Consider the following 22,303-nt stretch of genomic DNA (forward strand, 5'->3'; position numbering starts at 1 on the left):
ACACTTTGGGTGCTACCAAACATCACAACGTAACTGGGTGATTATAAAGGAGTACTACAAGTGTCTCCAAAGGTACATGTTGGGTTGGCGTATTTCGAGATTAGGTTTTGTCACTCCGATTGTCGGAGAGGTATCTCTGGGCCCTCTCGGTAATGCACATCACTATAAGCCTTGCAAGCAATGTGACTAATGAGTTAGTTGCGGGATATGCATTATGTAACGAGTAAAGAGACTTGCCAGTAATGAGATTGAACTAGGTATTGCATACCGACGATCGAATCTCGGGCAAGTAACATACCGGTGACAAAGGGAACAACGTATGTTGTTATGCGGTTTGACCGATTAAGATCTTCGTAGAATATGTGGGAGCCAATATGAGCATCCAGGTTCCGCTGTTGGTTATTGACCGAGAATAGTTCTAGGTCATGTCTACATTGTTCTCGAACCCGTAGGGTCCGCACGCTTAAGGTTTCGATGACAGTTATATTATGAGTTTATGAGTTTTGATGTACCAAAGGAGTTCGGAGTCCCGGATGAGATCGGGGACATGACGAGGAGTCTCGAAATGGTCGATACGTAAAGATTGATATATTGGACGACTATATTCGGAGTTCAGAAAGGTTCCGAGTGATTCGGGTATTTTTCGGAGTACCGGAGAGTTACGGGAATTCGCCGGGGAGTATATGGGCCTTATTGGGCCATACGGGAATAGAGGAGAGAGGTCAAAAGGAAAGAGGCTTGCGCCCCCCCTCTGGTCCGAATTGGATAGGGGGCCATCCCCCTTTTCTTTCTCCCTCTCCTCCTCTTTTCTTCTCCAATAAGGAAAGGAGGAGTCCTACTCCCGGTGGGAGTAGGACTCCCCCCTTGGCGCGCCTCCTCCATAGGCCGGCCACCTCCCCCCTTGCTCCTATATATATGGGGGTAGGGGGGCACCCCAAAGACACAACAACAATTGATCCTTGAGATCTATTAGCCGTGTGCGGTGCCCCCCTCCACCATAGTCCTCCTCGATAATATTGTAGCGGTGCTTAGGCGAAGCCCTGCGACGGTAGAACATCAAGATTGTCACCACGCCGTCGTGCTGACGGAACTCTCCCTCGACACTCGGCTGGATCGGAGTTCGAGGGATGTCATCGAGCTGAACGTGTACTAGAACTCGGAGGTGTCGTAGTTTCGGTGCTTGATCGGTCGGGCCGTGAAGACGTACGACTACATCAACCGCGTTGTTCTAACGCTTCCGCTTTTGATCTACAAGGGTATGTAGATTACACTCTCCCCGCTCGTTGCTATGCATCACCATGATCTTGCGTGTGCATAGGAAAATTTTGAAATTACTACGTTTCCCAACAGTGGCATCCGAGCCTAGGTTTTATGCTTTGATGTTATTTGCACGGGTAGAACACAAGTGAGTTGCGGGCGATACAAGTCATACTGCTTACCAGCATGTCATACTTTGGTTCAGCGGTATTGTTGGATGAAGCGGCCCGGACCGACATTACGCGTACACTTACGGGAGACTGTTTTTGCCGCCGTGCTTCGCACACAGGTGACTAGCGGGTGTCTGTTTCTCCAACTTTAGTTGAACCGAGTGTGGCTACGCCCGGTCCTTGAGAAGGTTAAAACAGCACTAACTTGACGAACTATCGTTGTGGTTTTGATGCGTAGGTAAGAACGGTTCTTGCTCAGCCCGTAGCAGCCACGTAAAATTTGCAACAACAAAGTAGAGGACGTCTAACTTGTTTTTGCAGGGCATGTTTGTGATGTGATATGGTCAAGACATGATGAGATATAAGTTTTTGTATGAGATGATCATGTTTTGTTGAAGTTATCAGCAACTGGCAGAAGCCCTATGGTTGTCTCTTTGTTGCATAAGATGCAAGTGCCAAATAATTGCTTTACTTTATCGCTATACGATAGCAATAGTTGCAAGAGCAATAGTTGGCGAGACGACCATGTGACGACACATTGATATAGATCAAGATGATGAAGATCATGGTGTAGTGCCGGTAATGATAGAGATCATGACAGTACTTTGGAGATGGAGATCACAAGCACAAGATGATGATGGCCATATCATATCACTTATATTGATTGCATGTGATGTTTATCTTTTATACATCTTATTTTGCTTAGTTTGACGGTAGCATTTTAAGATGATCTCTCACTAAATTATCAAGAAGTGTTCTCCCTGAGTATGCACCGTTGTGAAAGTTCTTCGTGCTGAGACACCACGTGATGATCGGGTGTGATAGGCTCTACGTTCAAATACAACGGGTGCAAAACAGTTGTACACGCGGAATACTCAGGTTAAACTTGACAAGCCTAGCATATAACAGATATGGCCTCGGAACACAGAGACCGAAAGGTCGAGCGTGAATCATATAGTAGATATGATCAACATATTGATGTTCACTATTGAAACTACTCCATCTCACATGACGATCGGACATGGTGTAGTTGATATGGATCACGTAATCACTTAGAGGATTAGAGGGATGTCTATCTAAGTGGGAGTTCTTAAGTAATATGATTAATTGAACTTAAATTTATCATGAACTTAGTCCTGGTAGTATTTTGCAAATTATGTTGTAGATCAATAGCTTGCATTGTTGCTTTCATATGTTTATTTTGATATGTTCCTAGAGAAAATTGTGTTGAAAGATGTTGGTAGCAATGATGTGGATTGGATCAGTGATCTGAGGTTTATCCTCCTTGCTGCACAGAAGAATTATGTCCTTAATGCACCGCTAGGTGACAGACCTATTGCAGGAGCAGATGCAGATGTTATGAACGTTTGGCTAGCTCAATATGATGACTACTTGATAGTTTAGTGCACCATGCTTAACGGCTTAGAATCGGGACTTCAAACACGTTTTGAACGTCATGGACCATATGAGATGTTCCAGGAGTTGAAGTTAATATTTCCAGCAAATACCCGAGTTGAGAGATATGAAGTCTCCAACAAAGTTCTATAGCTAAAAGATGGAGGAGAATCGCTCAACTAGTGAGCATGTGCTCAGATTGTCTGGGTACTACAATCGCTTGAATCAAGTGGGAGTTAATCTTCCAGATAAGATAGTGATTGACAGAATTCTCTAGTCACCATCACTAAGTTACTAGAACTTCGTGATGAACTATAGTATGCAAGGGATGACGAAAACGATTCCCGAGGTCTTCGTGATGTTGAAATCGATGAAGGTAGAAATCAAGAAAGAGCATCAAGTGTTGATGGTTGACAAGATCACTAGTTTCAAGAAAAGGGCAAAGGGAAAGAAAAGGGAACTTCAAGTAGAATGGCAAGCAAGTTGTCACTCCCGTGAAGAAGCCCAAAGCTGGACCAAAGCCTGAAACTAAGTGCTTCTACTGCAAAAGAAATGGTCACTGGAAGCGGAAATGCCCTGAATATTTGGTGGATAAGAAGGATGGCAAAGTGAACAAGGGTATATTTGATATACAGGTTATTGATGTGTACCTTACTAGTGTTTATAGTAGCTTCTGAGTATTTGATACTTGTTCCGTTGCTAAGATTAGTAACTCGAAGCAGGAGTTACAGAATAAACAGAAACTAGTTGAGGGTGAAGTGACGATGTGTGTTGGAAGTGGTTCCAAGATTGATATGATCATCATCGCACACTCCCTATACTTTCGGGATTAGTGTTAAACCTAAATAAATGTTATTTGGCGTTTGTGTTGAGCATAAATATGATTTGATCATGTTTATTGCAAAACGGTTATTCATTTAAAGCCGAGAATAATTGTTATTCTATTTACATGAATAAAACCTTCGATGGTCATACATCCAATGAAAATAGTTTATTGGATCTCGATAGTAGTGATACACATAATCATAATATTGATGCCAAAAGATGCAAAGTTAATAATGATAGTGCAACTTATTTGTGGCACTGCCGTTTGGGTCATATCGGTGTAAAGCACATGAAGAAACTCCATAAAGATGGATTTTCGGAATCACTTGGTTATGAATCATTTGATGGTTGCGAACCGTGCCTTTTGGGCATGATGACTAAAACTCCGTTCTCCGGAACAATGGAACGAGCTACTGACTTGATGGAAATAATACATACCGACGTATACGATCCAATGAGTGTTGATGCTCGTGGCGGGTATCGTTATTTTCTGACCTTCACAAGATGATTTGAGCAGATATGAGTATATCTACTTAATGAAGCACAAGTCTGAAACATTTGAAAGGTTCAAATAAATTTCAGAGTGAAGTGGAGAATCATCATAACAAGAAAATAAAGTTTTTGCAATTTGATCGTGGAGACAAATATTTGAGTTACGAGTTTGGTCTTCAATTAAAACAATGTGGAATAGTTTCACAAACTCATGCCACCTGGAACACCACAGCGTAACGGTGTGTCCGAACGTTGTAACCGCACTTTATTGGATACAGTGCGATCTATGATGTCTCTTATCGGTTTACCACTATCGTTTTGGGGTTATGCATTAGAGACAGTTGCATTCACTTTAAATAGGGAACCATCAAAATCCGTTGAGACGATGCCTTATGAACTGTGGTTTGGCGAGAAATCAAAGTTGTCGTTTCTTAAAGTTTGGGGCTGCGATGCTTATGTGAAAAAGTTTTCACCTGATAAGCTCAAACCCAAATCGGAGAAGTGCGTCTTCATAGAATACCCAAAGGTAACTATTGGGTGCACCTTCTATCACAGATCCGAAAGCAAGATTCGTTGCTAAGATGGATCCTTTCTAGAGAAGGAGTTTCTCCCGAAAGAAGTGAGTGGGAGGAAAGTAGAACTTGATAAGGTAATTGTACCTTCTCCCAAATTGGAAAGTGCTTCATCACAAAAATCAGTTCCAGTGATGCCTACACCGATTAGTGAGGAAGTTAATGATGATGATCATGAAGCTTCAGATCAAGTTACTACCGAACCTCGTAGGTCTTCCAGAATAAGATCCGCACCAAAGTGGTATGGTAACCCCGTTCTAGAAGTCATGTTACTAGACCATGATGAACCTACGAACTATGAGGAAGCGATGATGAGCCCAGATTCCGCGAAATGGCTTGAGGCCATGAAATCTGAGATAGGATCCATGTATGAGAACAAAGTATGGACTTGTTGGGAAACGTAGTAATTTCAAAAAAATTCCTACGTACATGCAAGATCATGGTGATGGCATAGCAACGAGAGGGTAGAGAGTCCGTCCACATACCCTCGTAGACCGTAAGTGGAAGTGTTATGACAATGCGGTTGATGTAGTCGTACGTCTTCATGATCCGACCGATCCAAGCACCGAACGTACGGCACCTCCGAGTTTAGCACACGTTCAGCTCGATGACGATCCCTGGGCTCTGATCCAGCAAAGCTTCGGGGATGAGTTCCGTCAGCACGACGGCGTGGTGACGATGATGATGCTCTATCGGCGCAGGGCTTCGCCTAAACTCCGCGACGATATGACCGAGGTGGAATATGGTAGAGGGGGGCACCACACACGGCTAAGGAACGATCTGTAGATCAACTTGTGTGTTATGGGGTGCCCCCCTGCCCCCATATATAAAGGAGGGAGGGGGAGGTGCGGCCGGCCCCCTTGGGGTGCGCCTGGAGGAGTCCTACTCCCACCGGGAGTAGGACTCCCCCCTCTTGCCTTGGTGGAGAAGGAAAGGGGGGAGGGGAAAGAGGAAAGGGGGGCGCCGCCCCCCCTTCCTTGTCCTATTCGGACTAGGAGGGAGGGGGCGCGCGGCCTGCCCTGGCCGGCCCTCCTCTTCTCCCTCATGGCCCACTAAGGCCCATTAACCCCCGGGAGGGTTCCGGTAACCCCCCAGTGTTCCGGTAAAATCCCGATTTCACCCGGAACCTTTCCGATGTCCAAACATAGGCTTCCAATATATCAATCTTTATGTCTCGACCATTTCGAGACTCCTCATCATGTCCGTGATCACATCCGGGACTCCGAACAAACTTCGGTACATCAAAACTTATGAACTCATAATAAAACTGTCATCGTAATGTTAAGCGTGCAGACCCTACGGGTTCGAGAACTATGTAGACATGACCTAGAACCATTCTCGGTCAATAACCAATAGCGCGACCTGGATGCCCATATTGGTTCCTATATATTCTACGAAGATCTTTATCGGTCAAACCGCATAACAACATACATTGTTCCCTTTGTCATCGGTATGTTACTTGCCCGAGATTTGATCGTCTGTATCCAATACCTAGTTCAATCTCGTTACCGGCAAGTCTCTTTACTCGTTCCATAATGCATCATCCCTTAACCAACTCATTTGGTCACATTGCTTGCAAGGCTTATAATGATGTGCATTACCGAGAGGGCCCAGAGATACCTCTCCGACAATCGGAGTGACAAAACCTAATCTCGAAATACGCCAACTCAACATGTACCTTCGGAGACACCTGTAGTACTCCTTTATAATCACCCAGTTACGTTGTGACGTTTGGTAGTACCCAAAGTGTTCCTCCGGTAAACGGGAGTTGCATATTTCTCACAGTTACAGGAACATGTATAAGTCATGAAGAAAGCAATAGCAGTATACTAAGCGATCAAGTGCTAGGCTAACGGAATGGGTCATGTCAATCACATCATTCTTCTAATGATGTGATCCCATTAATCAAATGACAACACATGTCTATGGTTAGGAAACATAACCATCCTTGATTAATGAGCTAGTTAAGTAGAGGCATACTAGTGACTATATGTTTGTCTATGTATTCACACATGTATCATGTTTCCGGTTAATACAATTCTAGCATGAATAATAAACATTTATCATGATATGAGGAAATAAATAATAACTTTATTATTGCCTCTAGGGCATATTTCCTTTAGGACTTTGATTGACTTGCTCGATGATCAGCAAGCCATGTTAAATAAATGGATCTTCAAGAGGAAGACGGACAATGATATTAGTGTTACTATCTACAAAGCTCGACTTGTCACAAAAGGGTTTTCGACAAGTTCAAGGTGTTGACTACAATGAGATTTTCTCAACTGTAGCGATGCTTAAGTCTGTCCGAATCATGTTAGCAATTGCCACATGTTATGAAATCTGGCAAATGGATGTCAAAACTACATTCTTTAATGGATTTATTAAAGAAGAGTTGTATATGATGCACCCAGAAGGTTTTGTTAATCCTAAAGGTACTAACAAAATGTGCAAGCTCCAACGATCCATCAATGGACTGGTGCAAGCATCTCGGAGTTGGAATATACGCTTTGATGAGTTGATCAAAGCATGTGGTTTTATACAGACTTTTGAAAAGGCCTGTATTTACAAGAAAGTGAGTGGGAGCTCTGTAGCATTTCTGATATTATATGTGCAAGACATATTGTTGATTGGAAATGATATAGAATTTCTGGATAGCATAAAAGGATAGTTGAATAAAAGGTTTTTCAATGAAAGACCTCGGTGAAGCTGCTTACATATTGAGCATCAAGATCTATTGAGATAGATCAAGACGCTTGATAAGTTTTTCAATAAGTACATACCTTGTCAAGATTTTGAAATAGTTCAAAATGGAACAGTCAAAGAAAGAGTTCTTGCCTGTGTTGCAAAGGTGTGAAATTGAGTAAGACTCAGGACCCGACCACGGCAGAAAATAGAAAGAGAATGAAAGTCATTCCCTATGCATCAGTCATAGGTTCTATAAAAGTATGCCATGCTATGGACCAGACCTATTTGTATACTCTGCCCTGGTTTGGCAAGGGAGTACAATAGTGATCTAGGAGTAGATCACTGGACATTGGTCAAAATTATCCTTAGTAGAATAAGGATATGTTTCTCGATTATGGAGGTGATAAATGAGTTCGTCGTAAAGAGTTACATCGATGCAAGCTTTTACACCGATCCAGATGACTCTAAGTCCCAATCTGGATACATATTGAAAGTGGGAGCAATTAGCTAGAGTAGCTCCGTGCAAAGCATTGTAGACATAGAATATTTGCAAAAATACATACGGCTCTGAATATGACAGATCCGTTGACTAAACTTCTCTCACAGGCAAAACATGATCATACCTTAGTACTCTTTGGGTGTTAATCACATAGCGATGTGAACTATATTATTGACTCTAGTAAACCCTTTGGGTGTTGGTCACATGACGATGTGAACTATGGGTGTTAATCATATACAGATATGAATATTGATGTTAAATCACATGGCAATGTGAACTAGATTATTGACTCTAGTGCAAGTGGGAGACTGAAGGAAATATGCCCTAGAGGCAATAACAAAGTTATTATTTTTTTTCCTTATATCATGATAAATGTTTATTATTCATGCTAGAATTGTATTAACCGGAAACATAATACATGTGTGAATACATAGACAAACATATAGTCACTAGTATGCCTCTACTTGACTAGCTCATTAATCAAAGATGGTTATGTTTACTAACCATAGACATGTGTTGTCATTTGATTAATGGGATCACATCATTAGGAGAATGATGTGATTGACATGACCCATTCCGTTAGCCTAGCACTTGATCGCTTAGTATGTTGCTATTGCTTTCTTCATGACTTATACATGTTCCTGTAACTATGAGATTATGCAACTCCCGTTTACCGGAGGAACACTTTGGGTGCTACCAAACGTCACAACGTAACTGGGTGATTATAAAGGAGTACTACAGGTGTCTCCAAAGGTACATGTTGGGTTGGCGTATTTCGAGATTAGGTTTTGTCACTCCGATTGTCGGAGAGGTATCTCTGGGCCCTCTCGGTAATGCACATCACTATAAGCCTTGCAAGCAATGTGACTAATGAGTTAGTTGCGGGATGATGCATTATGTAACGAGTAAAGAGACTTGCCAGTAACGAGATTGAACTAGGTATTGGATACCGACGATCGAATCTCGGGCAAGTAACATACCGATGACAAAGGGAACAACGTATGTTGTTATGCGGTTTGACCGATAAAGATCTTCGTAGAATATGTGGGAGCCAATATGAGCATCCAGGTTCCGCTATTGGTTATTGACCGAGAATAGTTCTAGGTCATGTCTACATTGTTCTCGAACCCGTAGGGTCCGCACGCTTAAGGTTTCGATGACAGTGATATTATGAGTTTATGAGTTTTGATGTACCGAAGGAGTTCGGAGTCCCGGATGAGATCGGGGACATGACGAGGAGTCTCGAAATGGTCGAGACATAAAGATTGATATATTGGACGACTATATTCGGAGTTCGGAAAGGTTCCGAGTGATTCGGGTATTTTTCGGAGTACCGGAGAGTTACGGGAATTCGCGGGGGAGTATATGGGCCTTATTGGGCCATACGGGAATAGAGGAGAGAGGTCAAAAGGAAAGAGGCCTGCGCCCCCCCTCTGGTCCGAATTGGACAAGGGGGCCAGCCCCCTTTTCCTTCTCCCTCTCTTCCTCTTTTCTTCTCCAACAAGGAAAGGCGGAGTCCTACTCCCGGTGGGAGTAGGACTCCCCCCTTGGCGCGCCTCCTCCATAGGCCGGCCGCCTCCCCCCTTGCTCCTATATATATGGGGGCAGAGGGGCACCCCAAAGACACAACAACAATTGATCCTTGAGATCTATTAGCCGTGTGCGGTGCCCCCCTCCACCATAGTCCTCCTCGATAATATTGTAGCGGTGCTTAGGCGAAGCCCTGCGACGGTAGAACATCAAGATCGTCACCACGCCGTCGTGCTGACGGAACTCTCCCTCGACACTCGGCTGGATCGGAGTTTGAGGGACGTCATCAAGCTGAACGTGTACTAGAACTCGGAGGTGTCGTAGTTTCGGTGCTTGATCGGTCGGGCCGTGAAGACGTACGACTACATCAACCGCGTTGTTCTAACGCTTCCGCTTTCGATCTACAAGGGTATGTAGATTACACTCTCCCCGCTCGTTGCTATGCATCACCATGATCTTGCGTGTGCGTAGGAAATTTTTGAAATTACTACGTTTCCCAACAGTAGCCCTCCCCCCTTAGATCCCATCTAGGGGGGGCAAGGGGGAAGCTTGCCCCCCAAGTTTGGTGGGAGGCGCCCCCACCCCCTAGGGTTTTCAACCCTAGGCGCCTTGGGCCCTTGGGGGGGCACACCAGCCCACTAGTGGGCTGGTTCCCACCCTTGTTCAGCCCATTGAGTCCCCCGGGGCAGGTGGTCCCACCTGGTGGACCCCCGGACACCTTTCGGTGGTCCCGGTATAATACCCATAACCCCCGAAACTATTCGAGTGACTGAAACTGGACTTCCCATATATAAATCTTTACCTCCGGACCATTCCGGAACTCCTCGTGACGTCCGGGATCTCATTCGGGACTCCGAACAACATTCGGTAACCACATACTATTTCCCATAACAACTCTAGTGTCACCGAACCTTAAGTGTGTAGACCCTATGGGTTCGGGAATCATGCAGACATGACCGAGACATCTCTCTGACCAATAACCAACAACGGGATCTAGATACCCATGTTGGATCCCACATGTTCCACGATGATCTCATTGGATGAACCACGATGTCAGGGATTCAATCAATCCCGTAAACAATTCCCTTTGTCCACCGGTATGTTACTTGCCCGAGATTCGATCGTCGGTATCCAAATACCTTGTTCAATCTCGTTACCGGCAAGTCTCTTTACTCGTTCCATAATGCATGATCCCGTGACTAACTCCTTAGTCACATTGAGCTCATTATGATGATACATTACCGAGTGGGCCCAGAGATACCTCTCCATCATACGGAGTGATAAATCTGAGTCTCGATTCGTGCCAACCCAACTGACACTTTTGGAGATACCTGTAGTGCACCTTTATAGCCACCCAGTTACGTTGTGACGTTTGGTACACCCAAAGCATTACTACGGTATCCGGGAGTTGCACAATATCATGGTCTAAGGAAATGATACTTGACATTAGAAAATCTCTTAGCAAACGAACTACACGATCTTGTGCTATGCTTAGGATTGGGTCTTGTTCATCACATCATTCTCCTAATGAGGTGATCCCATTATCAACGACATCCAATGTCCATGGTCAGGAAACCATAACCATCTATTGATCAACAAGCTAGTCAACTAGAGGCTTACTAGGGACATGTTATGGTTTATGTATTCACACATGTATTGTGCTTTCCGGTTAATACAATTATAGCATGAACAACAGACAATTATCATGAACAAGGAAATATAATAATAACCATTTTATTATTGCCTCTAGGGCATATTTCCAACAGATGTGAGAACAACGATTTGTCCTTCAACCTTACGACGGTTGATGGTCCTACTCATGGAAACCTCAAGGATGCCTTCTTCAACGCACTGACCTATGAAAATCCCACGTTGGGCACCAAATGGCTTATTACCAGCGACTTCAACCAAATCAATAGGGCAAGAGAGAAGAATCATGGTAATGTTGACCAAAGTAGGCTTGTCAGATTTCAGAATGCACTGAACCTTGCGAGCTAAAAGAGATCCACCTCCAGAATAGAAGATTCACTTGGAGCAATGAGCAAAATAATCCGACGGTGAGCAAGCTTGATGGCTTCTTTTGCAAAGAGGATTGGGACCAGTGGCGGAGCTTCATGGAGTGCAACTTGAGCCACCACCCCCAGCCCATGAAGAAATCCCTCACTACCCCTAGGTATTTGGGCCATAAGTACACGAAAATATGGCGATACCTCATAATTTAGCCCCCCCCCTCCGCCCATTGTCCCTCTAGAATTTTGGCCCAAGCTCCGCCACTAATTGGGACGTAGAATCCCCCACCCACATTATTCATGCCCTATTGTCCTCCCTATCTGACCATTTCCCTCTCTTTCTTGCCAACGAGGTTGGCCCCAAGCACCCAAAGTTCTTCCTCTTTGAAAACTTTTGGATCAAGATGTCGGGTTTCCAAAACATTGTACAAAAGGCTTGGGATGAACACTTGGACCATATGGATCCGTATCAAAGGCTTTTCCATAAGTTGAATCGCAATAGCGAGAGTCCAAGGCTTGCGTAGGACCCTTTTCGCCAAAGCCAAGGTGCGGCTCCACATGGCTCCTGAGGTCATCCGCAGCTTGATATTTCCCAGGAGAGCAGAGAGCTAAGTCTGGAGGAATTGGACATTCGAAAAGGATAAAAAGGAAATTTATTAGCCTTAAGACCCTGGAGAGGTCTTGTAAGAGGAAATGCTCTAGGATTTAGAACCTCATGCTTGGTGATGCCAACACGCGTTTCTTTCACCCAAAGGGACCATCGGAGAAGGAAAAACTTCATCCATCGTCTAAATCACAATGTCGGCCGCATCATGGACCACAAACACAAGAAAGATATCATCCTAAGCCATTTCAAAACATTCATTAACAGGGGCTCGCCACGCAACATCGACTTCAATGAGGAATTCTTCCGATGTCCGTTTGTGATCTGAGCAGTTTGGGAGATCGTTTCAGTGAGGAGAGGCCAAAGCAGTTGTGTTTAGTGCTCCGTGCGATAAGGCTCCGAGCCCGGATTGCTTCATCAGGGCATTTCAAGTCTTGTTGGGACACTATTAAGGATGACATTTTGTTGGCCATCAACCATTCCGTGACTTGCATGGGCACAACTTCCATTGGCTGAACTCCGCCAACATTGCCCTTGTCCCTAAGAAGGATGGTGTCGAGGACATTTCTAACTTTATACCCATTAGTCTCATTCACGCGGTGGCAAAGCTTATTGCTTGGAGGATGCCCTGCCAACTCGTACCACACACGAACAACCTTCTCTCCAATGCTCATAGTGCTTTCATGAAAAAAGAGGAGCATTCACGACAACTTCATGTATGTTTTCAATCTTGCAATGCACCTACACCGGAATAAGACTCCGACCCTTCTCTTCAAGCTTAACATTTAAAAAGCCTCCGACTCGGTCAAAGTGGGACTTCTTATGGATTTTCTTAGTCACGTTGGGTTCCTTGTGATGTTCCATGGGTGGGTCTCGGCCCTCCTGTCCTTGGCATCCGAGAGGGCCCTGCTCAATGGGATTGCAGATGACCCTATCAAGCACGGCTGTGTCCTTCATCAGGGGGACCCGTTATCCCCTTCTCTTTTGCTCAGCCCATTGACCCGCTCCATCACATTCTGAACAAATCCACCAGGCAAGGCAAGCTATAGCAGTTGAGGGGAACCTCCAATATGATTCATGCATCCCTTTATGCTGATGACGCAACTGTCTTCATACATCCTACCAAGGAAGACGTCTAGTTCTTCGTTACCACTTTTGCTGGGTTCGGGGAGGTCACTATGTTGATCACCAATTGCACCAAAAGCCTTGTTGCTCCAATTCATTGTGCTGATATCGACCTTGCTAACACCTTACAACACTTCCTAGCCAATCGCTCCACCATCCCGTTGCACTTTCTTGGCTTACCTCTATCGGTGCATAGGCTGAAACAGATACACTTTAACACTTCGAGGATAAGGTTGTCCCCAATCTCACACCTTGGATGGACCATCATGCCGCCACTTTCAGATGTGTGGTCCTAGTCTAGGCCATGCTTATGGCTATTGCCATCTACCACCTTACGCCGCTGCTCCTCCCTGTAGAGGTACTGAAGAAGATTGACTCCCTTCGTCGTGCTTACTTTTGGGATGGTTGTGACAAGGTTTCTGGAGGGAAATGCAAGATTAATCAGAAGTAGGCGTGCTAACTGAATCACTTGGTTGATCTTGGGATGTTGAACATAGCCAAATTCTCTAGGTCCTCCGCCTCCACTAGCTTTGGCTCGAGTGGTCTAATCCCGACAAGTATTGGATCGGTTTGGGCACCCCGTGTAATGATGACGACCGGGCTATCTTTGTTGCTGCCACTAGGTGTCTATTGGTGATGGCTACAAGGCCAAGGTTTGGGAGTCATCTTGGCTTGAGGGTTTGAGACCGAGGCACATCGCCCCAAAAATATATGACATATCTAGGAAGAAGGGTTGCTCAGTTATGAAGGCGTTTTAGGATAATTCTGAATTTCTCAAATTGATTTTCGCCAAGGTATTACAGTGGATCACATCACAGGGTTTGTCCATCTTCGGGAAATGCTTCCAGGTGTGTTGCTTACCCCGGGCACTGATGACACTCTCACTTGGAAATCCATTTACAATGGCTCCTGCTCCACATCTTCAGCCTACAAGGCTCAGTTCGAGGGGCTCACGATAACACCATTACTGAAGACCGGCTGGAAGGTTTGGCTCCCCCAAAGTGTAAATTCTTTGTGTGGTTGGAGATCCACGATAGGATTTGGACGATCGACAGATTGCACCGTAGGGCTGGCCTAATTGTGGGCTTTGCCCCATTTGCAACCGGGTCTAGGAGCTGGCATCACACCTCCTTTTCCAATGCAGCCTTCCTAAATCTCAGTCGACCGAGTCTTGGTTATGTCTTATTCGATTCTATATTTGTGAGATCTTACATTAAGATCTGTGCAAATTTTCTTTTCAGATTTTTTTGTTTCTTTCTTACATGTTATATCACTTGATTGGGACTTGGTTAAGTCTAGACCTAGCCACACCCTTTCCAATGCAGATGCACGGTCAAAATTTGGTACAATATCAAGGCTTGGCTCGGGCTTGTGGAGGTGGTGCCTATTGCGTGGGCGACCACATGGCTTATATCAAAGATTTGTTTTTTTAGGATTTATATCAAAGATTGGTGGTTTAGTATCGCCCTCTATGCGGGCCATGGCGATCATAAGATCACTTCCCTCATGATGCCTGTCTCTTGGGCAATGTGGAATGAGAGTAACACGAGGGTGTTCCGCAACAAGAGTGCCCGGCCACAGTCATAGTGTGAAACATCGAGGAGGCTGGCCTATGAGTATCATCGGTTGCAAAATATTTGTGTAATTTGATGCCGCGGGAGTGACTTTTTTCTTTCTTCTTTCCCATTTGCGGGCTTTGTTCGAACTCCTATCATAATCAATGAAATGGCAAGTCTTTTGCCACATTTCAGAAGAAGAAAAAATGCCGTGACGCTCACGCATTGATCATCAAAGATGAAACAAGGGGATATCTGGATTGGTGCCATTCATCTGGCGCGCATGCAATTAACTGAACCCAATGAGTCTTGAGTTTTTGTGGGCTTGCTCCTGTTGCAGAGTTGGCCGTATAATTCAGAGTAAAAGAAATTGTGCCAGGTGCTACCCTTGAGCACCATCAGTGTGGCCGAGTGATTGAGCCGTACGTACAAGCTAGCTAGGCGTGTCACACTCACGCCATTGAACGGCCGCGGTTGTTTCAGAATCAGGGGCTTCCGTTTAATTTCTGATAGCTAGACAGCACGCGAGATGTAGCATGGGTGGAGTTCAGTTCTCATGAAGCATCACGTACGCGTCCATTCTAATGCACGCACGCACGCACGCACGCGCCCACCCCAGAGCTCCATGCGCGGCTCTTTTTACCCTAGAAACCGCGCACCTTGCCATTCACCACGCCAGCTCGCCATTCGCCAGTGCAACGCACTCCTACCAAGTAGGTGTAGCGGTGCTCTCTAGAGCCGAGACACGTAAAGCAATCGTTAAACCCACCACGCGACGGCCAAACGCTGAAACACAACCACGCTCGGCCCTATAAAAGGGCAGCCGAATGTGCAACATGTAACCGGCAGGGTCACAGGCAGCTTCGATCGGCATTTGACAAGCCTGCCTACCTGGTTTCTTAGCTAGCTCAGGGTCAAATAAGTAGTTTGGCAGTGGCATGGCGAGCATGCGGGCGCCGCAGCCGCAGGCCATCGCCAAGGTCTCCATCTCGGCGCTGGCGATCTCCCTGCCCATCATCTACCTGTCGCTGCTGCGCGTGCCGCCGTGCGCGCTCGCCAGGGACTCCACCTTCTGGTTCCTCATGTCCCACTCCATCATCGCCATCATCGCCGCCGACTCCGGCGTGCTCTTCTTCAGCTCCGCCCCCCACCACCAGTACAACGACGACGGCCACGACAACCTCTCCGACGTCGTCGGTCTCCAGCCGGCGGCCACAGTCCAAGAGGACTACTGCGACGCGACGTCGGTGCCGCTGATGGCACCCGATGAGCCAAGGGCGCCGGTCGATATATCCACTAGCGTCATCGTAGGAGGTGGTGACCAGTCATCATGCACTGGCACGGAGGGGCATGCGCTGGCTTTGACCAAAGGTGAAGGTGCCGCGAGCAAGCCGAAAACCGACACGGACCATACGTCGGTTCTTCGTAAGCGTGACGACGAAGAAGAAACGCCCAAACCAGTTAGCGCCAACAAGAGCGATGCAACGATGGTGGAAGGCGATCAGTGGGCAACACCACAGGCTCAGATTACAGTAACACCTGATGATCAAGATGAGGACTCCGTCCAAGAGATGAAGCCCCGGTGCTTGGGTACAGAGGAGGCCGACAAGGTGCCGCCATCAGAGGAGCGCGAGTATTGGCAGCTGAGCGACGAGGAGCTCAACCGGAAGGTTGAGGAGTTCATCACGCGGTTCAACCGAGACATGGTCGAGCAGGAAGCAGCAGTCTGCTGATCGACTATAAGGATTAAGCAAGTGCTAGTAGATATACTAGCGACTTGATTAGCTACCTCTAGCTAGATATACTAAGGAGTACTCAGTAGGGTGTCACTATCCATGTACGTATATACTCCAGTATGATGCTTTGTACAAATTTTATGCGGCCGTGGGCAGCGAGAGGAAAATGGTTTTCTTTATTTACTACTCCCTCCGTTCCGAATTACTTGTCTTGGATTTGTCTAGATACGGATGTATCTAGACTCATTTTAGTACTAGATGCATCCGTATCTAGACAAATCTAAGACAAGTAATTTGGAACGGAGGGAGTAGAAGACTGAAAGCGACACATGTACAAAGTTTTGCACTTTAGCTATACACATGTAATCCTGAATTTTGAAATTGGGTCAGTCAATTCCTTGACCGTTGATTCTTTTTTATTGAGCAACCCTTGACCGTTGATTCTTGCTCTGTGATTCTTGTGCTTTTTTTCGGATTGTTCAACGAGCTTTTTTTTTTAGGTTTTGATTTTTCTATGAGCTAGTTTGGGCCTTTTTTTACTGAGCAGTCAGTCGGTTTGTTATTGGGCTAAGAGCCCATTACTTATACCGTCCAGCCCATCCATCTTTTCCTTTGTTTTTATTCTGGTTTTCTGGTTTTATGCTTTTCTCCTTTTATTAGTTGGTTTTATTGTGTTTTAAAGGTATTTTTGGGAGTTGGATGAGTGTAAATGCATACACACAAATAATATGCAACATGTGCAAAAATTACACTATTATATAACTATTGTTTGCATACTACAAAAGTGCGATTTTAGTGCAAAGATGTGTGCAATCTTTTTAAACTTTTTTCATTATCTTTATTCTTAAAGGGTAATACCAACAGAACTAATTCATTGTTCCTTATACAACTTTATTGTTTTGATTTAGATTTAGTTATTGTTTTGTTTTCTTTCTTCTTTTAAGTGTAGTACCAATGCCAATTATTCATCCCTTCTTAATTTTTTTTGCGAAAAAACCCACTATTATATATTTATTCCACATTTAAAACAATTATGTATATTGTGTGAAAATTTTGTCATTGTTTGTTTTAGAATTTTTTTGTTTTCTTTCTTCATAAATGGTAATATCAATGCAACCAACTCATTCTTCCTTCAAAAACCTCATTATTTTAGTTATTGATTTATTTTATTTTATTCTTAAAGGGTAATACCAAGGCCACTAATTTATTTTTCCTTATAAAACTTCATTGTTTTTATTTTGTTTTATTTATTATTTTATTTCTTCTTCTTTAAGAGTAATATCAATCACACTAATTCATTTCCTTCTTGGGAAAATTCTTTTTGTGAAAATTCCACTATCATATGCTTATTCTTGAAAAGCACATTTATTGTGTATATTGTATGCAAATTTTTTCATTCTTTGATTTATTTATTTTAAAGGGTAATACTAGTGACACTAATTTATTCTTTCTTAGGAAACTTCATTATTGTAATTTTGTTTTAGTTTTTATTTCATTTTCTTTCTTCTTAAAGGTAATACCAATACCGCTCACTTGATCTTACCCCCTCCCGCACGCAGTCATCTACGGTACAAGGATGATGAGGAGGGAACATTGGCTATTTGTTCCCACTGATCTCCTTCTTGCGATGGCAACCATGTAGGAGGTGGTGTGGCAGCCACCTGATCTCCTTTGCACTATAGACATGTCCAGTCAAAGGTGGAGTAGGCGTGTTAGCCGCCGCTCAATTGCCCCCCTTCACGTAACGCGTCAATCGCTAGTCGGAGGAGGAGGATGTCGCGCGTGATGGCGATCAATAGGAGTTCCGAAAAACCGGCCAGACAGAAAGAAAAAAAAAGAGATGAAATGCTCATGCTACGCTCTATCTTAGCCACCTAGGCGCCCCATTGTATTACAGGGGTTATCCTTCACATTGAGTGAAGAATAGCATTTTCCACAATCAACAACATAGATGGAAAATACACATGAGCTCCTGGGTGCCCCACACCCCTATATGAATATTAAATGTAAAAAAATCAAAAAAAAATCTGAAATTTGGGGATATCAAACATGGGTTCCCAATCTACCCTTGTGTGAAATTTCATGTAAAAATACTAGAAAACGTATCCATGGCGAAGGAAATACTGTCCAAACAAAAATCTGTCAAACAATTTTTTCTATACATAGGAAATTTTTGTCTTTTTTTGCCACGAATACATTTCCTGGTACTTTTTCACGAAATTTTACACGGGAGTAGATCGGGAACCCAGGTTTGATATCCCAAAATCTGGGATTTTTTTTTTCAAATTTCTTGGTATTTTTTTAATTTAATGTTCGTATAGGGGTGTGGAGCACCCAGGTGCTACAAATCCGCTTCCCAACATAGACACACTAGGTTGTTGTGGGCTGTTTTTGAGGGAAGGCCGTGGTAGGCTCTTCGGCTAACTTGTTTACAGAATGGACATTTGGCCCAATATGGCCAGGGTGGAGTTTTGGCACCTATGTTGAATGTTGATATTTTCCCAAAAAAAATCTGTTGAATGTTGAGATACCAGGAGGCAGATCTGAATTTTTTGACATAGGGTTGCTTTTATTGACTCCAAATGAAGTATCAAGTTGATACAACACAATGAACACACACCCATGCATATGCATAGCTAGGATCTACACATCCAACACAATCACATTCACACACAAATAAACACGCCGGTAAATAGTAAAGTCATAAAAGACCAAAGTCATGCCTAAGCGAGGATAAAAAACTTCAAAGCAATAAAAATACCTAAATTGATATATTGACCTCAAGCACTGATATATTGATGTAGGCAAGCATACCTACATTGAGCTTACCTCCATCGGCTAGCTGCACGGACAAGATCACAAAGAACATAGCTGGCTCCGAAGCATGATGTACATGCACAAATGACGCCATCCGGAGCGACACCGAGAAAGCTAATCTCGTCTGGCCCCATCTCTAAGAAATTAACGTACAAATTTCAACGACGTGAGCAAAGCCAGTCCTTCGATGAAACCGATCTGCACATATACTGATGTTTATTCCTGCTTGCTAGCTTGCACCGAAGAAAGCTAGGGACAAGCAAACACAAACACCGAAGGGAGGAGACGTTTCTCACGAGGTCGCAACCAAATGTGCAATGCAGCATTCTCACCCTACATATACGCCTCCAGTCGGCCGAGAAAACACCAACGCAAACACGCGCCATAAGCCCATAACCTTAACCAGACCCTGATTAACTAGCTCGTTAAGGCAATGGCGGCCGTGAAGCTTCTCAACTGCTTCGTCAGTCCGTTCGGAAACAGGGTGCGCATCGCGCTGGCGAAGAAGGGCGTCGAGTACGAGGAGACGGCCGAGAACATGCTCACCAAGGGCCCGCTGCTGCTGTCGTCCAACCCCGTCCACGCCAAGGTCCCCGTCCTCCTTGTCGACGGCAAGGCCGTCTGCGAGTCCCTGGTCATCCTCGAGTTCATCGACGAGGCGTTCCCCGGCGCGCAGCTCCTCCCCGCCGACGCCTACGCGCGCGCCAACGCCCGCTTCTGGGCCGCCTACGTGGACACCAAGGTAGAGTGTACATTCACTGATTCAGCTGCATACGAAGCTGCTCTCATAACTCGTAAATCATGACTCGTGTGTGCGTGCAGATGCCGGAGTGCGCCGGGAAGATCTGGAAGGTGCCGAAGGGCGCGCCGGCCGTGGAGGAGGGGAAGAAGGAGATGGTGGGCGTGTTCAAGACGCTGGAGGGTGAGCTCGGCGAGAAGCCCTACTTCGGCGGCGACGCGCTCGGGTACGCGGACGTGGCGCTGGTGACCTTCACCCCGTGGTTCCTGACGTACGAGCGGCTCGGCGGGTTCAGCATCGCGGAGGAGTGCCCCAAGCTGACGGCCTGGGCGGCGCGGTGCATCGGGGAGAACGAGTGCGTGGCCAAGTCGCTGCCGGACGCCGAGGCTGTGTACCAGTTCGTGGGCGGCATGAGGAAGCACTTTGGCCTCGAGTAGTTTTGCTCGATCCGCCAGCTGCGTACGTCGGTATGATGAGCAGAATAAGCTAGCCGGGTGGCCGGCCGGCCGGCAATCAGCACTTGCATGCCTGCGCGCAAGTGCAATCGTGCGTCTCCTTGTCGACTGCACTGTTGTTTCCTCCGTCCGTCTCAGTCGTTTGTGCTTTTATTATTTGTTTGGGTACTGCTGGCTCCGTGCTCTGTGCACGGCCGGCGATTGATTTCTAGTTTCTCAGTAGCGTCGTTCATGGACCGTACCGCCCCTGTAATCTGTGTACCGGATCAAGGAATAAAATACAGGCACGACACATGTTGTTCTGTTTTATTGCCATCCAATCGTTCCACCGTGTGTGAGTTTGTTTGCGGCGAAATCAATCAAGCTCCTTCCGAGGCTGCCGAACAAATGCCATCAATCGGTGGACAGAGGATAAACTTGCTTGCATGCAAGAACTTTGTACCATTGCGTAATTCTGAATTGCATTTCTTATTCTTCGGTTATGCCTTTTGGCATCGTATTTGAAATTTTAAGTTTCGAATTACTCCCTCCGTCCCATAATATAAAAGCGTTTTTGAAGGACAATGATTAAGGTATCTATCTGCTCGAGCGTATGAGCTGGCTAAAGTCAACAAGAAAGATGCGTGTAGGCGCGGGCGAGGTGTAACGCGGCTTGTATAGGCCGAGAAAATGGTTTTTATATCCGCAAGTTTTTTTTTCGTGTAACGGTGAAGAATCAATTGGCAAATGATTTTTGTTGCGCAATACAGAGAGTGGAGATGAAATGCAACCGTTGCATGTCAGGTTTGTATCAGCTCTTAGTTATGAGATAGAGTGGTCGAGTGGAGAAAAGACGGCCGCGTGATTTCTTTCTTTCTTAAAAAAGACTTCTATTTTATTTTACTTAGTTAACCAGTTTCACTTAGTTAACCAGTTTCAAAAACAGACTTCACTCATTTCCGAGCAGTGATTTCGGCCTATTCATAAAAATAATTTCACTTACTTCAAAACAGGTCTAACTAATTTTGGAAACCAAATTCACTCAATTTTTTTAAATATTCACTCAATTCAAAACATGATTTTACTCCTTAAAAAACTGATCTAATAAAATCACTCATTTCATAAAACTGATTTGGCTGCGTATCAAATAAAATCACTCATAAAAAGCTAATTTAATTTATTTTGACACATCAATTTCACTCAATTCAAAAAATGCTTTTACTAAATTTAAAATAACAATAATTCCTCTCATTTTCGAAAGCGGATTTCACTCGTTTCAAATAACATAATTTACTCATTAAAAATATATTTCTCATTACAAAAGTTCACTCATTTTAAAAACAGATTTGACTCATTGGTCTTGTTCTAAGCAGTTTCACACTGAATTAGATTGAGTGAAACAAATGGATTGAAACGTTAAAATTTAAACATGCTTGAAATGTATCCAATACTGGTCTTGTTCTAAAGATCTTGGCGCCAAAAGTTCAAATATATGAAAGGTTTCGAAAATAAATTATGGTTTAAAAGATATGAAATATTTGAATCAACAAATGTGGAATAAAAGGACAAGATTGAGATGATGGGGGACCTACACTAATTTGACGTAATCATTTGCGGTGGATCGAGATACATGCATGTAAATTTGCATGTATAGGAGTGCATAGATCTCAACAAATGTGTGAGTTGGATTTTTTACCATTACATACCAGCACCGCAAGAAACCCATTTCCGTATCAGCCCGTTGCTCGCTATCAATTGCATGATTTAACTTGTTGGTTATTGTGTCCGTTCTTGGCCACTGGAACAAGTTCTTTCTATCTTTTGTTCTAAGTTGATTGATTTCACAAAAAATATT

The 22,303-nt window shown here is 44.5% G+C and overlaps 1 protein-coding gene across 1 annotated transcript; it reads left to right on the forward strand.

Annotated features, from left to right (window-relative positions):
- Window positions 1-19,705: 19,705 nt before the first annotated feature.
- LOC119306183 (probable glutathione S-transferase GSTU1) lies at window positions 19,706-20,451 on the forward strand. Its single transcript, XM_037582480.1, has 2 exons — window positions 19,706-20,017; window positions 20,098-20,451. The coding sequence occupies exons 1-2, from the start codon at window positions 19,709-19,711 to the stop codon at window positions 20,449-20,451; spliced, it is 663 nt and encodes a 220-aa protein (XP_037438377.1). The 5' UTR covers window positions 19,706-19,708.
- Window positions 20,452-22,303: the final 1,852 nt, after the last annotated feature.

Source organism: Triticum dicoccoides, chromosome 5B (genome assembly GCF_002162155.2).
Source record: "Triticum dicoccoides isolate Atlit2015 ecotype Zavitan chromosome 5B, WEW_v2.0, whole genome shotgun sequence".
In the NCBI taxonomy this organism is placed as follows: Eukaryota; Viridiplantae; Streptophyta; class Magnoliopsida; order Poales; family Poaceae; genus Triticum; species Triticum dicoccoides.

Excerpts from the sequence above, each read along its gene's own strand:
- LOC119306183 (XM_037582480.1), top strand. The coding sequence starts at position 19,709 with ATGGCGGCCGTGAAGCTTCTCAACTGCTTCGTCAGTCCGTTCGGAAAC. Across the intron at positions 20,018-20,097 it reads CCGCCTACGTGGACACCAAG|ATGCCGGAGTGCGCCGGGAA; the intron begins GTAGAGTGTACA and ends GTGTGCGTGCAG.